The sequence below is a fragment of the Schistocerca piceifrons genome, chromosome 2 (genome assembly GCF_021461385.2).
Source record: "Schistocerca piceifrons isolate TAMUIC-IGC-003096 chromosome 2, iqSchPice1.1, whole genome shotgun sequence".
Lineage (NCBI taxonomy): Eukaryota > Metazoa > Arthropoda > Insecta > Orthoptera > Acrididae > Schistocerca > Schistocerca piceifrons.
This window is the reverse complement of record NC_060139.1, coordinates 195808358-195829487: the sequence shown is the minus strand read 5'-3', so window position 1 is coordinate 195829487 and position 21130 is coordinate 195808358. Positions and strand designations below refer to the sequence as shown.

Here is a 21130-nt window from a genome sequence, read left to right as displayed (position 1 = left end):
ATCACTTTGGAGAAAGTGAAGTGTTTGTTTTGGACTGCATATTATGCACAAAATTTTCTGTTTCTTTTGCACATGTCATTTGAGAGCAACTGTGAGCAAATTATATCTGCAAGGTAGGGGCGATGAGCACAAGGATTCCAACACATAGACACACATGCTGGTCACGGCAGTTATTCCATGAAAACAATGTACAACGCCGGAGTTTCGCTGCAAATCACAGAACCTTGACATGCATGACAATGATCATGACATCAGTTGTCAGGGAAATTCAGAGATGCCATACAGAGTGGAAATGCAAAGGCTAATACGTATTATGAACCTTGTTAAATTGTATGCTGTAACGTGGAATGTATGTAATGGAGGTGAAATACACACACAATAAAGAAGGAACACGAGAATTTATTCTGGAGTGATTGGCATTTGGGATTACCAGCTGGCAAGGACTTGGCATCTTCAAGAGTCTGCTGCCTCAAGATACAGCAACACGGTCCAGCCAAACAGTTATTACAGGTAAGTAATGGTGACCACAAAAACTTGTACATAGTTTACCTCGATAAGACACCTGAACAATGGTTGGCTCATTTTATGACATTCTGGCACCTTTTGAAACAGGACTTTTGGATGGGCTTGCACCAGTGGATAAGAAGATTTAATTGAAAGAAAAAGAATATGTTTGATTTAAAACGCAAAAAAAGGATCAAAGAAGATCAGTTTTGTCAGTACATGATGCTGTTGACCATAGCAATGGAGGCAACAACTTGGATTTCCGACAGTGTATAAACTGTTGTTTGTGCTGCAAATAAACGAATTCTACAAAAAATAAATATGTTGCAGGGATATTGCTGAATCCCTCAAGAGCGACTTCATTAAAGGAGCAAATAAGTACACAAATGGGAAGAACAATATATGAGTTAGCTGTAAGCTGCTATCGTCTCCTTGGCACCGTGCCAACACACCTGCAGTCAACCACAGTTGCATCGGCAGAAAATTCCACCCAGGCTGCAGTCGCAAAATGACTAATTGCCGGCGACGTGGTCTGCCTCGTCTGGCGTATCAACTTTTCACTGACAACTTGGGGTGACAAGTGCTGTTCCCAATCTTTGGTGAGCTGTACTTGAAAGGGGGCTCGCATGTGTACTTATGCTAATGGGATCACAACAGGTTTGAGTGACCAAAATTTTCCTTTCCTAGGTATGTACTGAGTCTTTGTGGTGCTGCAAAAGTAGGCACTGAGTTAGGAACTGGTGATACTGATTTTGTTAGTGCATGCCAGCAATTAGTACAAAATGACTCTGAATGGTTAAAGGAATAAAAGTAGATGTCAAAACTTAAACTTCTTGTATTACTGGCTTAAGAAATGAACTGCGTTGCCTACTAGAATCAGTGCTATTGCTGGGACGAAAATAAGTTCAGAGACACACAATAGAGAATCTTGACAAAGAAAAAAGAAATAAATGCTAAAATTACATAGTTACAAACTGAAATTAGGATGTTAAGTGGGGAGCTACATGACAAGATACATAAACAGTTTGATCTAGTAAGACAGGTCAATGAAGTTTCATGAAGTAAATAATGAAAATGCAAGAATTTATGATGGAGCAATTTGAAACAGTACAGCAACAAATCTCAGACACACAATTGAGGTTTACTGCAATAGAACAAACCAAATAATCAAATTTAACAGTTATTCCCAGTTCCGCCTTTGCTATTTTGGAAGATCAATTAACTGACTTAGAAAAGCAGAAAGCACAAAAGAAAATCGATTCAACTGTCAATACAACACAGTACGCAAGCACTCTCGGATAGGCATGGTGAGGAACTCCAGAAAATCTGGGACAAGCTTTCAAAAACAAAAGAGGAGTAGCAGACTGTCAGGAGAGCTAATTGAGGAACTGCAACTAGGAAATGGAACAAGTTTCTCCAAGCAATTTCCAGAGTTAAAACTGGAGGGAGATGAAAACACAAAGTATTTTTTGGGCATTTTCTAGGTCACTAGCTAAATTTTGGGAACATTCAACAAGGATTACCCACATTGTGTCACACACTGTACGCTCTACATATGCAATTTATTACTAATAAGTGGAAAATTGTTAAAACAGCAGGGCATATGCTCAGCACACCGCTCTTCCAGCCGTATGTCAGTTTGCGAGACTGGTGTCGCTTCTTCTCAATCAAGTAGCTCCTCAGTTTGCCACACAAGGGCTGAGTGCACCCCACTTGCCAATAGCGCTCAGGAGACTGGATGGTCACCCATCCAAGTGCTAGCCCAGCCCGACAGCACTTAACTTGGCTGATCTGACGGGAACCAGTGTTGCCACTGCAGCATGGCCATTAGCAAACTAATGGTTTAACTGGTGATAAAATAGTATTGTTTCTTCAACATATTAGAGACACTACATTATATTAGATACTGCTTTTATATCACAAAAAAAGTAAAGTAAGAATAAGATGAATTACATAAAATTCCCCCCCATGAACCATGGACCTTGCCGTTGGTGGGGAGGCTTGCGTGCCTCAGCGATACAGATAGCCGTACCGTAGGTGCAACCACAACGGAGGGGTATCTGTTGAGAGGCCAGACAAACGTGTGGTTCCTGAAGAGGGGCAGCAGCCTTTTCAGTAGTTGCAAGGGCAACAGTCTGGATGATTGACTGATCTGGCCTTGTAACAATAACCAAAACGGCCTTGCTGTGCTGGTACTGCGAACGGCTGAAAGCAAGGGGAAACTACAGCCGTAATTTTTCCCGAGGGCATGCAGCTTTACTGTATGATTACATGATGATGGCGTCCTCTTGGGTAAAATATTCCGGAGGTAAAATAGTCCCCCATTCGGATCTCCGGGTGGGGACTACTCAAGAGGATGTCGTTATCAGGAGAGAAAGATTAAGGAAAGGCAAACCTACGTTTCTAGCATTTGTAGACTTAGAGAAAGCTTTTGACAATGTTGACTGGAATACTCTCTTTCAAATTCTAAAGGTGGCAGGGGTAAAATACAGGGAGCGAAAGGCTATTTACAATTTGTACAGAAACCAGATGGCAGTTATAAGAGTCGAGGGACATGAAAGGGAAGCAGTGGTTGGGAAGGGAGTAAGACAGGGTCGTAGCCTCTCCCCGATGTTGTTCAATCTGTATATTGAGCAAGCAGTAAAGGAAACAAAAGAAAAATTCAGAGTAGGTATTAAAATTCATGGAGAAGAAATAAAAACTTTGAGGTTCGCCGATGACATTGTAATTCTGTCAGAGACAGCAAAGGACTTGGAAGAGCAGTTGAATGGAATGGACAGTGTCTTGAAAGGAGGATATAAGATGAACATCAACAAAAGCAAAACAAGGATAATGGAATGTAGTCTAATTAAGTCGGGTGATGCTGAGGGAATTAGATTAGGAAATGAGGCACTTAAAGTAGTAAAGGAGTTTTGCTATTTGGGGAGCAAAATAACTGATGATGGTCGAAGTAGAGAGGATATAAAATGTAGGCTGACAATGGCAAGGAAAGCGTTTCTGAAGAAGAGAAATTTGTTAACATCGAGTATAGATTTAAGTGTCAGGAAGTCATTTCTGAAAGTATTCGTATGGAGTGTAGCCATGTATGGAAGTGAAACATGGACGATAAATAGTTTGGACAAGAAGAGAATAGAAGATTTCGAAATGTGGTGCTACAGAAGAATGCTGAAGATTAGATGGGTAGATCACATAACTAATGAGGAAGTATTGGATAGGATTGGGGAGAAGAGAAGTTTGTGGCACAACTTGACCAGAAGAAGGGATCGGTTGGTAGGACATGTTCTGAGGCATGAAGGGATCACCAATTTAGTATTGGAGGGCAGCGTAGAGGGTAAAAATCGTAGAGGGAGACCAAGAGATGAATACACTAAGCAGATTCAGAAGGATGTAGGTTGCAGTAGGTACTGGGAGATGAAAAAGCTTGCACAGGATAGAGTAGCATGGAGAGCTGCATCAAACCAGTCTCAGGACTGAAGACCACAACAACAACAACAACAACATAAAATTAATGAGTTAACTACACAAACAGTGTCAACCAAATCTATGAATAAGTTTAATTTAGAAAGTACATGATATTTAAGTTTAGACATTAACAATGCAAAATATAATCCTGCCACTGTACCCCAGATGCACAGTTCAATTAAGAAACAAATAATACTTGGCTGTTATTCATGTGTTCACAAAAAAAAAGAAGTGTTACTGACATCACATAAAATAGAGAAGGGTTACACAGGCCAATAGAAGCACGCACCATAGCTAACGACCTGGTATCATCCAAGCTACACTCAAATGAAGAAGTTGTATGAATATCCGAGATTCCAGTTTCTTAACACTTGGAGGTCTGCTCCTGAGCAGCCTTAGTGGATGTTCAAATTCAAGATGTAGAAGTGGGTCTTAGATACCAAAAGGAGTAGGGTCTAGGTGACAATGCAAGGTAGATAGATGCTTCATATGGTACGAGATAATATACACTATATTTGTGTAAGAGAAAAGTGGGCATGGACCAAAAGGATGACCAACACCAAAAGAAGAGTGAAGGGGGCACTATCTCTGTAACGAATGATAAGTATCTTTCTGCAATAAGTGTTGTAATTAACACTGTTTATAAGGGTAGTACACCACCGTTACATTTTTTTTGTTTACTCCAAGCTCTTGAATGAACAGATGGAAACACGAAGTTGGACTAACTGACAGTCTGTAACTTTGAAAAAGTTAGGTAAAAAAGAAGAGGCAGGCATCTGATCTCTGTTACCCAATCGTGGCATAAAGTGAATCACTAGCGATAAAAGTATGCAAATACCATTCAGCATTTAAAACCCCTGAACTGAGAACAGGGCAATAACGAATTCAATTATACTTCCATAAGTATATGTTGCAGAGCACATCCCAGGGAATCATCTGGGGTCAAACCTACCTCAATAATAAAGAATTACTAAGTTTTATTTTATCCATTGTACAGAATATATGCCAATGACCTTGCCACAGTGGTAAGAGCGATTCCCTTCAGATCACTGAAGTAAGCGCTGTCGGGCTGGGGTAGCTCTTGGGTGGGTGACCATCCAGTCTGCCGAGCACTGTTGGCAATGCACTCAACCCTTGTGAGGCAAACTGAGGAGCTACTTGATTGAGAAGTAGCAGCTCCGGTCTCGCAAACTGACGGGAGAGTGGTATGCTGACCAAATGCCCCTCCATATTTGCATCCAGTGACGCTTGTGGGCTGAGGATGACACGGCAGCCAGTCGGTACCATTGGGCCTTCCAAGGCCTGTTCGGAAGGAGTTTTTAGTTTAGAGAATATATGTGTCTTAGTAGGCAGACTATATGTTATAAGGGGATTAATTGCTTGTACATGGGAAATTTTCTAGTTTTGTGGAATGTAAGAAGTACAAGGAACTGGTACACCTGCCCAATATCGTGAAGGGCCCCCACAAGCATGCAGAACTGCCGCAATGTGATGTGGCATGGGTTCGACTAAGGTCTGTAGCAGTGCTGGACGAAATTGACATCACAAATCCTGCAGGGCTGTCCAAAAATCCGTAAGAGTATGAGGTGGTGGAGATCTCTTCTGAAGAGTACCTTGCAAGGCATCCCAGATATGCTCAATAATGTTCATGTCTGGGGAATTTGATGGCTAGCTTAAGTGTTTAAACTCAGAATAATGTTTCCGGAGTCACTCTGTAGCAATTCTGGATGTGTGGGTTGTTGCATTTTTTGGGTGGAATCGCCCAAGGCTGTCGGAATGCACAATGGACCCGAATGGATGCAGGCGATCAGACATGATGCTTATGTACACATCAACTTTCAAAGTCGTATCCATATGTATCAGGGGTCCCATAACACTCCAACTGCATATGTTCCACACCATTACAGACAGCCTCCACGAGCTTGAACAGTCCCGTGCTGACATGCAAGGACCATGGATTCATGAGGTTGTCTCCATACCCATACATGTCCATCAGCTTGATACAATTTGAAATGAGACTCATCCGACCAGGTAACACGTTTCCAGTCATCAACAGTCCAATGTCAGTGTTCACAGGCCAAGGCAAGGCATAAAGCTTTGTGTAGTGCAGTCATCAAGGGAACACGAGCAGGCCTAGGGCTCCGAAAGCCCATATTGATGATGTTCCATTGAATGGTTCACACACTGACACTTGTTGATGGCCCAGCATTGAAATCTGCAGCAATTTGCGGAAGGGATGCACTTCTGTCACACTGAACGATTCTCTTCAGTCATTGTTGGCCCCATTCATCTACATCTACATCTACATACATACTCCGCAATCCACCATACGGTGCGTGGCGGAGGGTACCTCATACCACAACTAGCATCTTTTCTCCCTGTTCCACTACCAAACAGAACGAGGGAAAAATGACTGCCTATATACCTCTGTACGAGCCCTAATCTCTCTTCTCTTATCTTTGTGGTCTTTCCGCAAAATATAAGTTGGCGGCAGTAAAATTGTACTGCAGTCAGCCTAACACTCGCGTGATGATCAAACCTACCAGTAACAAATCTAGCAGCCCGCCTCTGAATTGCTTCTATGTCCTCCCTCAATCCGACCTGATAGGGATCCCAAACGCTCGAGCAGTACTCAAGAATAGGTCGTATTAGTGTTTTATAAGCGGTCTCCTTTACAGATGAACCACATCTTCCCAAAATTCTACCAATGAACCGAAGACGACTATCCGCCTTCCCCACAACTGCCATTACGGGATTCTTTTTCCTATTCATTTGCATTAACCCTGCTGTTCTGTTCACTTTTACTTGACATATATACTGTTCGGGTCAATATGACCCGACATATCAAAATGCTTTAGAAACATAAATTTTGGTACAGTTTTAGCTATCGACATTGTTGTTCTATTCCAGTACCTTGTTAGTAATAATAATAATAATAATAATAATAATAATAATGGTAATAATAATAATAATAACAATGCATACAACTTTATTGAGGGATATTTTTCATTTAAATATGCACATAAATTTGAAACAACAGACAGTTTCCATTACAGGCATTCAACTTAGAAAGCACTACAGTTTTTCCATACTTCTATTCTTATTGTTGACAGTTTAGACGTAAGTATTGACATTTTCTAACAACAGACAGTTGTCATTACAGATATTCATCTTAGAGCACACTACAGTACAGAACACACTACAGTTTTTTTATTACATTCCAACATAGAAAGCACTACAACTTTAGAATCCTCTCTTCTTACTGATTGTAGTTTAGGCACAAGTATTCACATAAATTTGAAACAACAGAATTTTCAATACAATCATCTTATAAAATACTACAGTTCTTTTCTTACTGCTTGCACTGTGGACACAAGTAGGTTACATGTTTCTTGCAAATATGTTTACTACATTTTCCACACACCATGTTTGTTTTATTGTCATTACTTGATGGACAGAACTTACAGCGTGCACGTTTTGTAGATTTTCTTGTTGTTACCGATTCTGACACACCACCCACATCATTCGGGTTTTGGATGCTTGTGACCATTCTCAAAGAATCTTCTGTTCTTGGGAAATGCGTTCTTGATGCAATATGTTCTTTTATCAGTGACTTTCCAAGTTCCTCCAAGAATATTCTCCTTCTAGTCAATTTGCTTGCATTCCAATTAGGGTCAACCGAAATCCACAAAACGTATGCATTATAAGCAGAAACATCAAGAATATTGTAGAAAACTATCATTGGCCACCTATTACTTTTTCGTTTGCATGTATATGTACCTAATAACTGATCAAGCGTGTCTACAGCACCTTTGGTTGAATTATAGTCCAAAATCATTTTTGGCTTCTTATCAGCCCTGTCACTGATTTCCGCATCATGGTGGAGAGTGCTCATAAGTACAACATTCTTGTGTCTCTTAGGAATATAATTAACCACAGTAGTGTCATTTGTGAAGTAAAATGAAGAGCTGTGTACCTCCTTGTTGGTCATTTTGTGTGGAAGCTCCGGCTTATTTTTCCGTATAGTTCCCAACATAGTCAATTTCCTTTTCAGAAGCAGCTGCCCCAAATTGTACGACGTAAAAAAGTTGTCACACGTGATATTCTGACCACGTAACTCAGAAGTGAGATCAGATACCACCCTCATTCCCTGATTTCTTTCTGGTGCCGCTCCACTCACCTTTCCTGTATAAATTTGGGCTTTCAGTACGTATGAAGTTTTGCTGTCACACATGGTCCATATTTTGATCCCATATTTTGCCGGTTTACTTGGGATATACTGCTTGAATGGACAGCGACCTCTAAATGCTACTAACTGCTCGTCAACAGTAACATTTTCTCCTGGATTATACAGTTTAGGAAGGACCTCTACCCACTTCTCCCAAATACTACGAATTGCGGCAAGTTTGTCAGTACGTCGTCTTTCCTCTCTAGTAGATTTCTTGTCAAATCGCAGGACACGTGATATCTTACAGAATGTTTCATGAGACATGGTTGCTCGAAATATGTTTCGCCCAGTATCTTTATCCCACAAACTTTTTGTAGACTCCCCATGAGATCGATATACACCCGCTAGGAGTAAGAGTCCTAAGTATGCATGGAAAACAGAACCATCAATATCTGTCCACTGTTCACCATAAACTCGCTGCCCTTCAATATTTGTCATCTCTATTATTTCATTTTGAAGCGCTGTGTGAAATACTGCTTCAAATGAACATTTTACATCAGATATTCTGCTGACTGCATACCTGGTAACTCCTGGGGTACTCTTGATGATGTTCGAAGCTGGTAGGCGACCATGTTGTGCTGGTGGATGCAACTGCCATTCTATATTCCCATTTTTAGAAAGAAAAGTCTCTACACTATTTTGTATGGGCTGTGGACTGTCGTAACTGTCATCGGAACACTCGCTTTCAGATGCATTGCTGATGTGATCTTCAAACTCAGAAAGTGATCCTTCATCTGGTGAGGCATTTACTATTTCTTCCAACTCACGATCATTCAATGGTCTCATCGCCATGGTGTCACAAGTCAAACTGGGCAGAAACAAAGCATTCCAATTATTGAGAACTGCCAATTATTATTTCCTGGGGAAAGCAACAAACAAGCCCATTGTTGTGAACGCATGGAGCTTTAGGTGATTGTTGAGAGTAAGTTGGAATGATGCAGTCACTATTCCCACACAACACAACAAAAATAATTTTCGCCATTTCCAGATTTTAGAAATAAATACGAGTTACACTAAACATATTTGTGTCGGGTCATTATGACCCGAACATTACATATGCAACTATTACAGTTGAAGCCCAAACTTCTTAAACTTTTTTAAAACCTTTTAAAACACATGCTGCTCATCCATTTTCAGACAAAGTCACAAAGTTTCATAAATATATATTGGTATTTACATAATGTAAAATAACGTTCATATTCGTTTCGGGTCATATAGACCCGAACAGAACAGCAGGGTTAATTTACATTTATCTATATTTAGAGTTAGCTGCCATTCTTTACACCAATTACAAATCCTGTCCAAGTCATCTTGTATCCTCCTACAGTCACTCAACAACGACACCTTCCCGTACACCACAGCATCATCAGCAAACAGCCGCACATTGCTATCCGAACGATCATTTATGTGGATAGAAAACAACAGCGGACGTACCACACTTCCCTGGGGCACTCCAGATGACACCCTCACCTCCGATGAACATTCACCATCAAGGAAAACGTACTGGGTTCTGTTACTTAAGAAGTCTTCCAGCCACTCACATATTTGGGAACCAATCCCATATGCTCGTACCTTAGTTAGGAGTCTGCAGTGGGGCACCGAGTCAAACGCTTTCCGGAAGTCAAGGAATATGGTATCCACCTGTTACCCTTCATCCATGGTTCGCAAGATATCATGTGAAAAAAGGGCGAGTTGCGTTTCGCAGGAGCGATGCTTTCTTAAAATACTATGTTAGATGAGAATGAAGAATCTTATGCATTCTGTTTGGACACTTAAGAAGTGTGTGGTAGTGCTGGAGTTTTGCCAAATATTATTTCATTCTCTTTACCAATTAAATGACACTCTCTACTCATCTCTTTTTATGTCTGAACTGCAACTGCGCAGTTCATTACCTGGACCAGGTGGCCGGCCAGTGCTGTCCAATTTAAATGTGCCAGTAAAAAAGTTACCCCGAATTATAGCTCAGTCTATGTGCTTGTAACACAGCATAAAACATATCCCTAGTGGGAACCAGTGAAGTTCGGTGGCAGGAGGGACAAGACTTCTGGTCAGGTGAATACACTAAGCAGATTTCAGAAGGATGTAGGTTGCATTAGGTACTGGGAGATGAAGAAGCTTGCACAGGATAGAGTAGCATGGAGAGCTGCATCAAACCAGTCTCAGAACTGAAGACCACAACAACAACAACAATAAATTAAATGAAACAACAAGTTTACTGTTACCAGTCGCCGTTTTATTTTTATTTTTTCCACGACGCGTTTCGAAGGTTTAAACCTCCATCATCGGGTGGATTTACATTAGTTAGTATTACATATGTGTGTATGTTGTGTTACAGCTTTGGAGGAACTTGTGGCACTGCCTAGTGGAGAAACAAGACACTATTTCAGAATATGGTTTTGGATAACTTTAAACAAAAAATTAAACTGATATCTAATGGTAAACTTTAATAAGTAAACTACAGTACCTCCAGTGGTCACAGGTTCCTTTTTCTGTCGTAACACTTCACATGTATACTGCCACATTTGTAAACAAATATGGCATCTGGAATCAGCTGGGTGCAAGGTTCATACAGTAGAAGAGAAGACATAATTGCAAAGTGCAAAGAAAATACATCGTAACAACATTATTACAGAATAATCATTTAAACCATTTGCAGATATTTGTTTTGAGGTGTCAAATATATGTGTGTGTACTTCAGGTGGTATATAAATCCAATTTTGAAAGGTTAAAACAGCTAAACATTCATACTTGTTTATGCAATCAGGTGAAATGTTAAAATGGCTTAAACTTCATACTTGCTAATAATAATTAGGTAAAATGTTACAGGCTTGAATTACAATGATCATATTGGCAACAGCAGTAAAATCATACATAGATGACACACTTAGAAGAAAGAAAGAGAGAGAGAGAAAGAGAAAGAGAAAGAGAAAGAGAGAGAGAGAGAGAGAGAGGAAGGAGTGATTATATGAGAGCAAACATTTACATGGCAAGGAGTCTTAAGATTACAAGTTGCATATATTAGCTGCCTAAAGGTTGGGGTAATACACTGGTTAATGTTATAAAGTATGCAGATAAATATACATTTGTGCCAGTAGTTGATGTACATACAGTTTTAAGCTGACAAGGGGTACAAGCTCTCTCTCTTTCTCTTTCTCTCTCTCTCTCTTTCTTCTAAGAGTGTCATCTATGTATGATTTTACTGCTGTTGCCAATATGATCATTGTAATTCAAGCCTGTAACATTTTACCTAATTGTTATTAGCAAGTATGAAGTTTAAGCCATTTTAACATTTCACCTGATTGTATAAACAAGTACGAATGTTTAGCTGTTTTAACCTTTCAAAATTGGATTTATATACCACCTGAAGTACACACACATATATTTGACACCTCAAAACAAACACCTGCAAATGGTTTAAACGATTATTCTGTAATAATGTTGTTACGATGAATTTTCTTTGCACTTTGCGATTATGTCTTCTCTTCTGCTGTATGAACCTTGCACCCAGCTGATTCCAGACGCCATATTTTTTTACAAATGTGGCAGTATACATGTGAAGTGTTATGACAGAAAAAGGAACCTGTGACCACTGGAGGTACTCTAGTTTACTTATTAAAGTTTACCATTAGATATCAGTTTAATTTTTTGTCAAAAGTTATCCAAAACCATATTCTGAAATAGTGTCTTGTTTCTCCACTAGGCAGTGCCACAAGTTCCTCCAAAGCCGTAACACAACATACACACATATGTAATACTAACTAATGTAAATCCACCCGATGATGGAGGTTTAAACCTTCGAAACGCGTCGTGGAAAAAATAAAAATAAAACGGCGACTGGTAACAGTAAACTTGTTGTTTCATTTAATGTCAGTAACAGTCACGGTAAAGCCTAACCTAAAAATGTTCGCATTTAAAGTTAAAACAACAACAATGACCATACCTGATTATACAGGACATGGCTTGGTTTCTGCTCCACGCGAAATGAAATCCAATGAGATTCAAGCAAACACAGAAAAATACATAGTGTAATATTTTCATCAGGTTTATTCTTATGACAGTACAGAACGTAGCATAGTGCTTGTAGTTTAACCTGTAGATCACATGACTCGTTTCATACGTAACCTTGCCTTTGATGGAATACGTGATTTCTGTGACTGGACTGGAGTAAGTAGTGGTGATGGTGGGAGGCTGTATGGGATAGGCAGAAGGTCTCCGCCAGCTGTCAGATTCATCGACCTACAAACCTTGCCACAATGCCCCATTCCCAAAAATACAGCAGCATCTCCTTCTCTCCTTAAACCTTTACGCCCATCCCAAACCTCTCCCCGGAGTCCATCTCTCTCCTCACCCCCAACACTCCCAACAATCCTACGTTCTACATGCTTCCTAAAATCCATAAGCCCTACCACCCACCCAGGTCATCCCATTATGGCCAGTTACCGTGGCCCCACTGAGGGAATCTCTGCTCTTGTAGGCCAACACCTTCAGCCTATTACCTGCAACCTACCCTCCTACACAAAAGATACCAACTGTTTCCTCAACCAACTCTCCACAGTTCCTGTTCCTTTACTACAAGGTGCCCTGCCCGTCACTATTAATGTCACCTTCCTTTACACTAACATCCCCAATGACCATGGCCTTATCGCTATTGAACACTACCTTTCCCAACACCCGATGGATTCCAAACCAACAACCTCCTTCCTAGTCGCCATGACCAACTACATCCACACCCACAATTATTTCTCCTTTGAAGATACTACCAACACACAACTGCGGGGTACGGCTATGGGCACCCGAATGGCAACATCCTAAGCCAATCTATTCACAGACCATCTAGCAGAATCCTTCCTGAACACCCAGAATTCCAAACCTCTCACCTGGTTCAGATTCATGATGACATCTTTGTGATCTGGATCCAGGGTGGGGACACCTTATCCACATTCCTCCACACCTTGTCCTACTCAACCCAACAAGCCACTTTCCTCAGTGTTGACCTCCACCTCAAAGATGGCTACATCAATACCTCTGACCGTATAAAACCTTCCAACCACTGGCAATACCTCCACTTCAACAGCAGCCATCCTTTCCATACCAAGAAGTCCCTTTTGTATGGCCTAGCCACCCATAGATGTCACATCTGTAGTGATGAGCAGTCCCCCTCAAAATATACCAAGAGTCTCACTGCGGCCTTCACAGATCGTAAGTACCCTCCCAACCTTGTACAGAAACAGATCTCCCACGCCTTATCTTTCCAGTCACCCACCATCTCCCAAAGTCCACAAAGAAGCATTCCCCTGATGACTCAGTACCATCCAGTACTGGAGAAACTGAATTACATTCTCCGCCAGAATTTCAACTACCTCTTGTCGTGCCCTGAAATGAGAAACGTCCTGCCAACTACCCTTCCCACCTCTCCCACAATGGTATCCCACAGCCCACTGAACCTACACACTATCCTTGTCCATCCCTACACAACGCCTACTTCCAACCCCTTGCCTCAATCCTCATATGCCTGTAATAGATCTAGATGCAAGTTTTGTCCCATATACCCTCCCATCACCACCTAATCCAGTCTCATCACAAGCATCACCTATCCCGTCAAAGACAGGGCTACCTGTGAAACCAGTCACGTGATCTACAAGTTAAGCTGCAACCACTGTGCTGCATTCTATGTGGGCATGGCAAGCAAAAAAAAACTGTCCGTCTGCATGAATGGCCACTGAAAATATGTGGCCAAGAAATAGCTGGACCAACCTGTTGCTGAGCACATCGCTCAGTTTGAAGTTCTTCATTTCAATGACTGCTTCACAGCCTGTGCCATATGGATTCTTCCACCAACATCGATTTTTCCGACTTGCACAGGTGGGACCTCTCCCTGCAACATATTCTATGTTCCCGTAACCCTCCTGGCCTCAATCTTTGCTAGTCATTGTCCTTACCCATCTAGCCTCTTCCCTGTTTCCATTCTGGCACTACATAGCCCTCTGTTAAACCAATGCACTGTCTTTTTACTCCTCTCCTTTTCTATTATCCCCTCCCCCCTGCCCTCTGTCTAGCCTCCAGACTGCACCTAGGTGCCGTAACCTCTCTCCACCTTGTCCCTGCTCGCTCCCATGAGCAACACTTTACCATCCCCCCCTCCTACCCTGCTACCCTCCCCATCCTCACCTTCCTCCTTACCCCAATTGCCTTTCCTCTCCCATCATGCGCCTCTGCTAGCAGTCTGGCCTCAGCAGCCAGACAGTGGTCATGTATTTGTGAGTTGTGTGTCCCCGAAAATATGTGTGTGTGTGTGTGTGTGTGTGGGGGGGGGGGGGGGGTCTATTTTCGACAAAGGCCTTGTTAGACGAAAGCTCACTTTTCAACAGTCTTTTTATTGTGCCTATCTGCACAATTGGATTGTCGCATCCTTTATCTGGGGGGGGGGGGGGGGGGAGATATGAGCTGTTAACATATCACTTTGGAGAAAGTGATGTGTTATTCTGTCTGTCTCTCTCTGTCTCTGTAATCGACAATGGGCAGTCATGACCCTGACCAAGCATTTGTTATTTTATAAGTAAGTGTTTTGGACTTCATATCAACACCTGCTGGTTGGAGCAGTTATTACATGAAAACACTCACCCACCTCAGAGGTTTGCCATGGACCACAGAACCTTGTGGTGCATAATAATGGTCATGACGTCAATTGTCAAGGGAAACTCAGGAAGGATAAACAGAGCAGAAATGACGAACACTAATATGTATTGTGAATTCTGTTGAAGCCATATGCTGTAATACGGAATGTATATAATGGAGGAGAAATACATGTGCGTCAAGGAATTTATTTTGTAGTGACTGGTAATTGAGATTTTCAGCTGGCATGGACTTGGTATCCTGAGAAAGGAGTCTGCTGCGTCAAGGTACCAAAACATGGTCCGGTCAGACAGTTAGTACAGATAAGTAACTGCGACCACGAAAACTTGTACGTTGCCCACCTCTATATGATGCCTGAGCAATGGTAGTTGCATTACATTCCATCTTAACATTGTGTTTTGAATAAGTCTACTTGGCTACAGAACTGATCCCTTAGCTTTTCTTCACTGTTACAAGGATCATTTATATTCAGAAAAGTCATACAAAACATCTGGGCCATTACAGTTATATGAGAGATTCTACTGTTTACTGATTTGCATTCTTTTAACATGTCTCTTACTGATCTGTCCATATTAAGTCCAGTTTAACCCTTTCATGAGCCGTGGGAAACGTGCTTTCCACTACAATGAACTCGCTCCTAGTCCCGTGGGATTCACAGCTCCCACCTCTGTACGGTGCTACCACCCTGGTGAACAGTACAGGGTACTACTTCCAATCGGAAGTTCCCGCCATTTTTGCTGTACCTTCGCGCAGAGGCATTGTATAGCTGAGTGTTGCTCTGTAGAGGAGCCTTTCAGTGCTGTTTGCGTGACATTTTGTGATTTTTTCCTCAAAGCTATAGTATAAGGTAAATACGTTTGATTTACCCAAATTTATGAAGGAAAACGTAAAATTGGAATGAGGAGAGTTCCAGTTTGAAACAAAATGACCCATTTCTGCAGTAAAATGGATGGATAACCATCCAGTCACTTTCCTGTCCTCAATTCATGACCCATGAGAAACAGCCACAGTGAAAAGGAAAAACAAAGATAGTATTAGTATAGAGATTTCTTGTCCTGAAGTTGTGGCAGAATACAACAAAATAATGGGTGGTGACGATAAGTTTGATCAATTACGAGAAAGGTATACTATTGGCAGACGTTCTGCAAAATGGTGGCACAGAATATTTTATTTCCTGGTAGACGTCGCTGCAGTGAACAGTTTTATCCTGCGGAAAATAAGAGAAAGTGGACAGCATGATCAGCTCACATACAGGATCCATCTAGCCAGACAATTGATTGCTGGCTCCTCATCCCAAAAAAGGCGTGGACAAAAACCTGTCTTTCTGGCAAAAAGGGGTAAAGTACCTGAAGATTTTCGTCATGTGGCTGTAGGGGAGCATCAACCCATTTTAGGAGAAACCTACTGGACGTGCCGTGATTGTAGTACCAAAGCTGCGGAAAAGAGCACTCGCTGTGTTTGTACATATTGTCACTTACCACTTTGCGTGGAACCATGTTTCAAAAAATTTCATGGCAAGTAATTGTGAACAATCATTGTAACAAGAGAAGTAAATTTATCAAATAAATATGACATAATGAAAAAGTTGTTTTTGTCTTTTAACTCCACGGAAGTGCAGTGGGAAGAATACTTCCCACCTTGTTGTGTGTGACCCCACTTTCACAGTTGGAGCAAATTTGATATTCTATATGACAAATATACCTATCTGTTAAGTACTATCTGCTCTCCCTTCATTAAAAAAAACTGCTCAATAATTTTGCCCACGAAAGGGTTAAAACACATTCTTGTGTCTTTATACAGGATGTGAATTTTATGGTGCCTGTATCTTTACAACTAATTTCCTTGAAGAGATACTAGTTTCAAGTGGCACTTTGCTACTATGTAACTAAATTTTGGGCACCTTCTGTCTGTAAATAGCACATATCGCCTGGTAAAAAGTAAAACTGCTTTTCAAAGTGTTTGGGCAGCACGCAACTGAGGCAAAACCTGGAAACAGTGCAGTATTTACGAAGGTAGATGTGGGAAACTGCATATAAACCAAATTCAGGCTAGCTGGCACACCATTTCCTGTTGTTAACTCACAATGCAGATACAATCTGGAACCAGCAGCAGGTGCTTAACACACTCAGCTATATGGGTGTGTCTTGTGAAACAACATAAACTGAAAATAGTGAAAAGGAATTAACAGGTAATGACATTTCTGACAGGTTACTTTAGAGTGATTACTGAAATGTGAACACTTGAATTTAGTCACAGTGCTCAAGTAACTGAACCATCCAGCAATCGTTACAAAACAGCTTGCTGCTTCCATGTGCCATTATAACATCTACCTTTGCAACTTTAGTCTGCAAACCAATGTAACATGCCTGGAAGAGGGTAATTTCAGTTGTAGCTGGTATTAGGGTTTCTTCCTACTCCCTTTGTGTATAAAGAGTAGAAACAATGATTGCTTCAGTGCCTACACGTCTGAGCAATATCTTAGGATGGATTGCACAGGTGTTTAGTTAGCAATCACCTTTGCAGACTGGTTGCATTTTCCCAGTATCCTGAAGTCATCCACTTTCTTTAAATATGAGTGAGCCTATATGATCATTCTCCTTCCATTCCAGCCTCAACAGAGGCTCCTGCTAACTTCACAGATTTAGTATTCTTGGAATACCAGATTGGTGGAGAGATTGGCTTTTTCACAGCTGTAAGAACATTCAAGACCTATAATACAATTTACTTAAAATGAATTTCTAACATGTGTATTTACGGAAACATGCTCCTGCATCTCTAAAGTACTGGAAAAAGTTATGTATGAGAAACTTATGAAATTTATAAATAAAAACAGCATCCTATGTAATGAACAACATGGATTCAGAAATAAGAGATCAACAACAACTGCTGTCTATGAGTGCATCAATTCCATCCTAAACCTGATGGACAAAAAACAGGAAACAATAGGAGTCTTTATTGACTTGTCAAAAGCTTTTGACATGGTGGACCATAAAATTCTGCTATCAAAGCTAGAAAGATATGGTATTCGAGGTCTGTCCAACAAGTGGATCAGTTCCTTCCTTACAAATCGTATGCAGGCAGTGTGCGTCAAGCACACAAATATTGAACTAAAAACTATATCTAATCACTTATTTGACTATAAACAAATAAAATGTGGTGTACCCCAAGGATCCATATTGGGACCCCTTCTGTTTCTTCTGTACATAAATGATCTAAGCTTAAATACTGATGCACACAAATCAATCATATTTGCAGATGACACCACGATTCTACTAAAAGGTGATGATGATGAACAGTTACAGCAGACAGTAAACATGGTCACGAAACAACTTAGCAGCTAGGCACAGAGTAATCAGCTTGTAATAAACAATAAGAAAACCGTTGCTCTAAAATTCCACAATGTTCCTAACAAGGACATGTTTATCCCATCAGTCTCTATCAATGACGAACCAGTTAGTAACAGTACTGAAACCAAATTCTTAGGACTTTGGCTGCAGAGTAACATCAGATGGAATAAGCATACTGAATGTCTCAATGCAGAACTGAGCAAAACATGTTATCTTCTTTGTTCATTAAAATCATGCTGTAGTGAGAAAACAGTATTGAATGCATATCATGCGTACTTTCATTCTCGTCTTAGATATGGGGTCACCTTCTGGGGAAACTCTAAAATAGCTAATAGCACTTTTAAACTACAAAAAAGGGCCATTAGAATCTTGTTTGGGTGCAAGCCTAGAGACTCTTGTAAACCCCTGTTTAAGAAATCTGGTATTCCCCCATTACCGTGTGTATACATTATGGAAACCCTTTTATTCTTTAAATTAAATGTAATAGGCAAGGACCAGAGACTACAAAAAAACTGTGATATACATGAGCACTTTACCAGACAAAACAGAAACTTACATATGACTCAAATCAGCACAGCACTGTGCCAAAAAGGTACTTTTCACATGGGAGTTAAGCTTTATAACAAACTTCCTGAAAACATAAAAGCTATCACTGAGGTCAATACATTTGGAAAATCTCTAAAGTCATATTTACAGCATCACTGCTTTTACTCCATTGAAGAATATTTAAATTTATGAAATGAGTTATATAAATACTTGTGTGTAAAGTGTATTATTGTAAGCTTAAATATGTATGCCTTGAAATTACTTTCAGCCTGTATATTTATAACTTGACTTGTCCAATGTCTTATGCATAAGCTGCTATGTAGACAACAGGACCAATAAAATACAATCTACAATCTAGAATCAACCTCACTGCTGAATTAAAATGTCCTCTTTGGCAAACTTTTTGCATTTTTAATACTTGTTAGATAATCACATGATGGAAGCTTGCCAACAAAATCACCTCATGGTACTTTTATCTATTTATTTATTCATTAATTAATTCATTCGTTCATTCATTCACTCATCCATCCACCCATCCATTGTTTCACCAACTGGCACAACAGTACATGCCATGTCACATATATCACAGAAATAATATACACACATATATAAAACATACACAAACTAGGATACAACTGGGTGAGAATAGGGCAGGTAGCTGGCATGATGCTATCAATGGAACCATCCCAATATTCAAGTTGCGAAAACCGTGGAAAATGGCCACAAAGGATACCAACTCCACTTCTCCTGAATGTAAGTGCATTAACACTGCCTTAGCCGTCTTGCTCTATGTTCCAGAGGACTATGCTGTCCTCAAAAGTGTTAGTAAATAAGCTAAAAAAAAAACTGAAACTCACATCAGTGCTCCCATTACTTGCTTTACGTGGCATCCACGGAAGCTGTAATTTTAAGTACTGTTCAGTCTTCAAACAATTTTCTCTAAATTCATAAAAGCCATCGACTTGGAACATACAGCGATGGCACATTTTCTTTGGGAGAGGGTCATACTCGTATATCTGCAACAATAAATACTGTAGGTGAGTTCTGACTATGTACCAACATTGTAGTTGTTTTTAGGAAAACCAATTTTCTTACAACTAACATTGTTCACTAAAAAAATCATCACATTGTCTACATAATAATCCACACACTTTCAGATGTTTTGTGTCTCTAATTATCAGAACTGAACTGACATTGAAAAGTTCATGTTCTGAAATAATCTATGAGAACAGGCCACAACTCACCAAAATAGCAGTGCTGAATGGCATGAAAAAGAATTGATATAAATAAAGTAAAGCAATGTCCTTGGTGGAATGCAGCACATTGAATTCTACCTACTAAAATGGACATGTCAAATGTGGTAGTTTGTTGACAGAGCCAGCCTGCTCTAGCTGTTTTTATTTATTTATTTATTTATTTACACATCTCAAGTTCCATAGGACCAATAGAGTAGCGAATCTCCAAGGTCATGGAATGTGTCACTACATGAAATTACAACATAAAAGTAATAAAGATGTAAATAGAATATTTATGAACCCAAAAAAAGTCAAGCCATAAGTTTAAGTAAAGCAATCAACAATATAACATAAGAATCATCTCAATTTTTCAAGGAACGCCTCAACAGAATCGGAGTGACCCATGAGGAAACTTTTCAGTTTCAATTTGAAAATGAGTGGATTACTGCTAAGATTGATGAATTCTTGTAGTAGCTTATTGAAAAATAGATGCAGCAGTATACTGCGCACCTTTCTGCACATGAGTTAAGGAAGTGTGATCCAATTGCAGATTGGATTTCTGCCTAGTATTAACTGGGTGAAAGCTGCTAATTCTTGGGAGTAAGCTGATATTGTTAACAAGAAACAACAGTAAAGAATATATACATTGAGATGCCAATGTCAGAATACCAGACCAGTGCACAGGGGTCGACCAGAGGTTTGCGAACTTCCACCACTTATTTCCTGAACTACCCGTTTCTGAGCCAAAAATATTCTTTGAGAATGGGAAAAGTTAGCCCAAAATATAATACCATAGAACATAAGTGAATGAAAATAAGCAAAGTAAATTAATTTTGGTGTCGAACGATCACTTACTTCAGATACTGTTCGAACAGTAAAAATGGAAGCATTAAGTCTGCACAAATCCTGAACATGGGCTTTCCATGTCAGTTTACTATCTATCTGAACACCTAGAAATTTGAACTGTTCAGTTTCACTAATCATATGCCCATTATGTGAAATTAAAATGTTGGGTTTTGTTGAATTGTGTGTTAGAAAAGCAAAAACTGAGTCATACTGTGATTTAGAGTTAGTTTATTTTGTACAAGCCCAGTTTATTTTGTACAAGCCATTAACTTATATCATGAACTGCACAATTGAAAACAGAGCCAATGTTGCACACAATATCCTTTACT

At 40.1% G+C, this 21130-nt stretch overlaps 1 protein-coding gene across 1 annotated transcript in view; it reads right to left on the bottom strand.

Annotated features, from left to right (window-relative positions):
- Positions 1 to 21130, bottom strand: part of LOC124775906 — a 111297-nt gene that overhangs the window by 67063 nt on the left and 23104 nt on the right. Inside the window, exon 2 of the mRNA XM_047250741.1 lies at positions 19578 to 19736. Coding sequence (XP_047106697.1) covers positions 19578 to 19736 — 159 coding nt within the window. The remainder of the gene's footprint in view (positions 1 to 19577; positions 19737 to 21130) is intronic.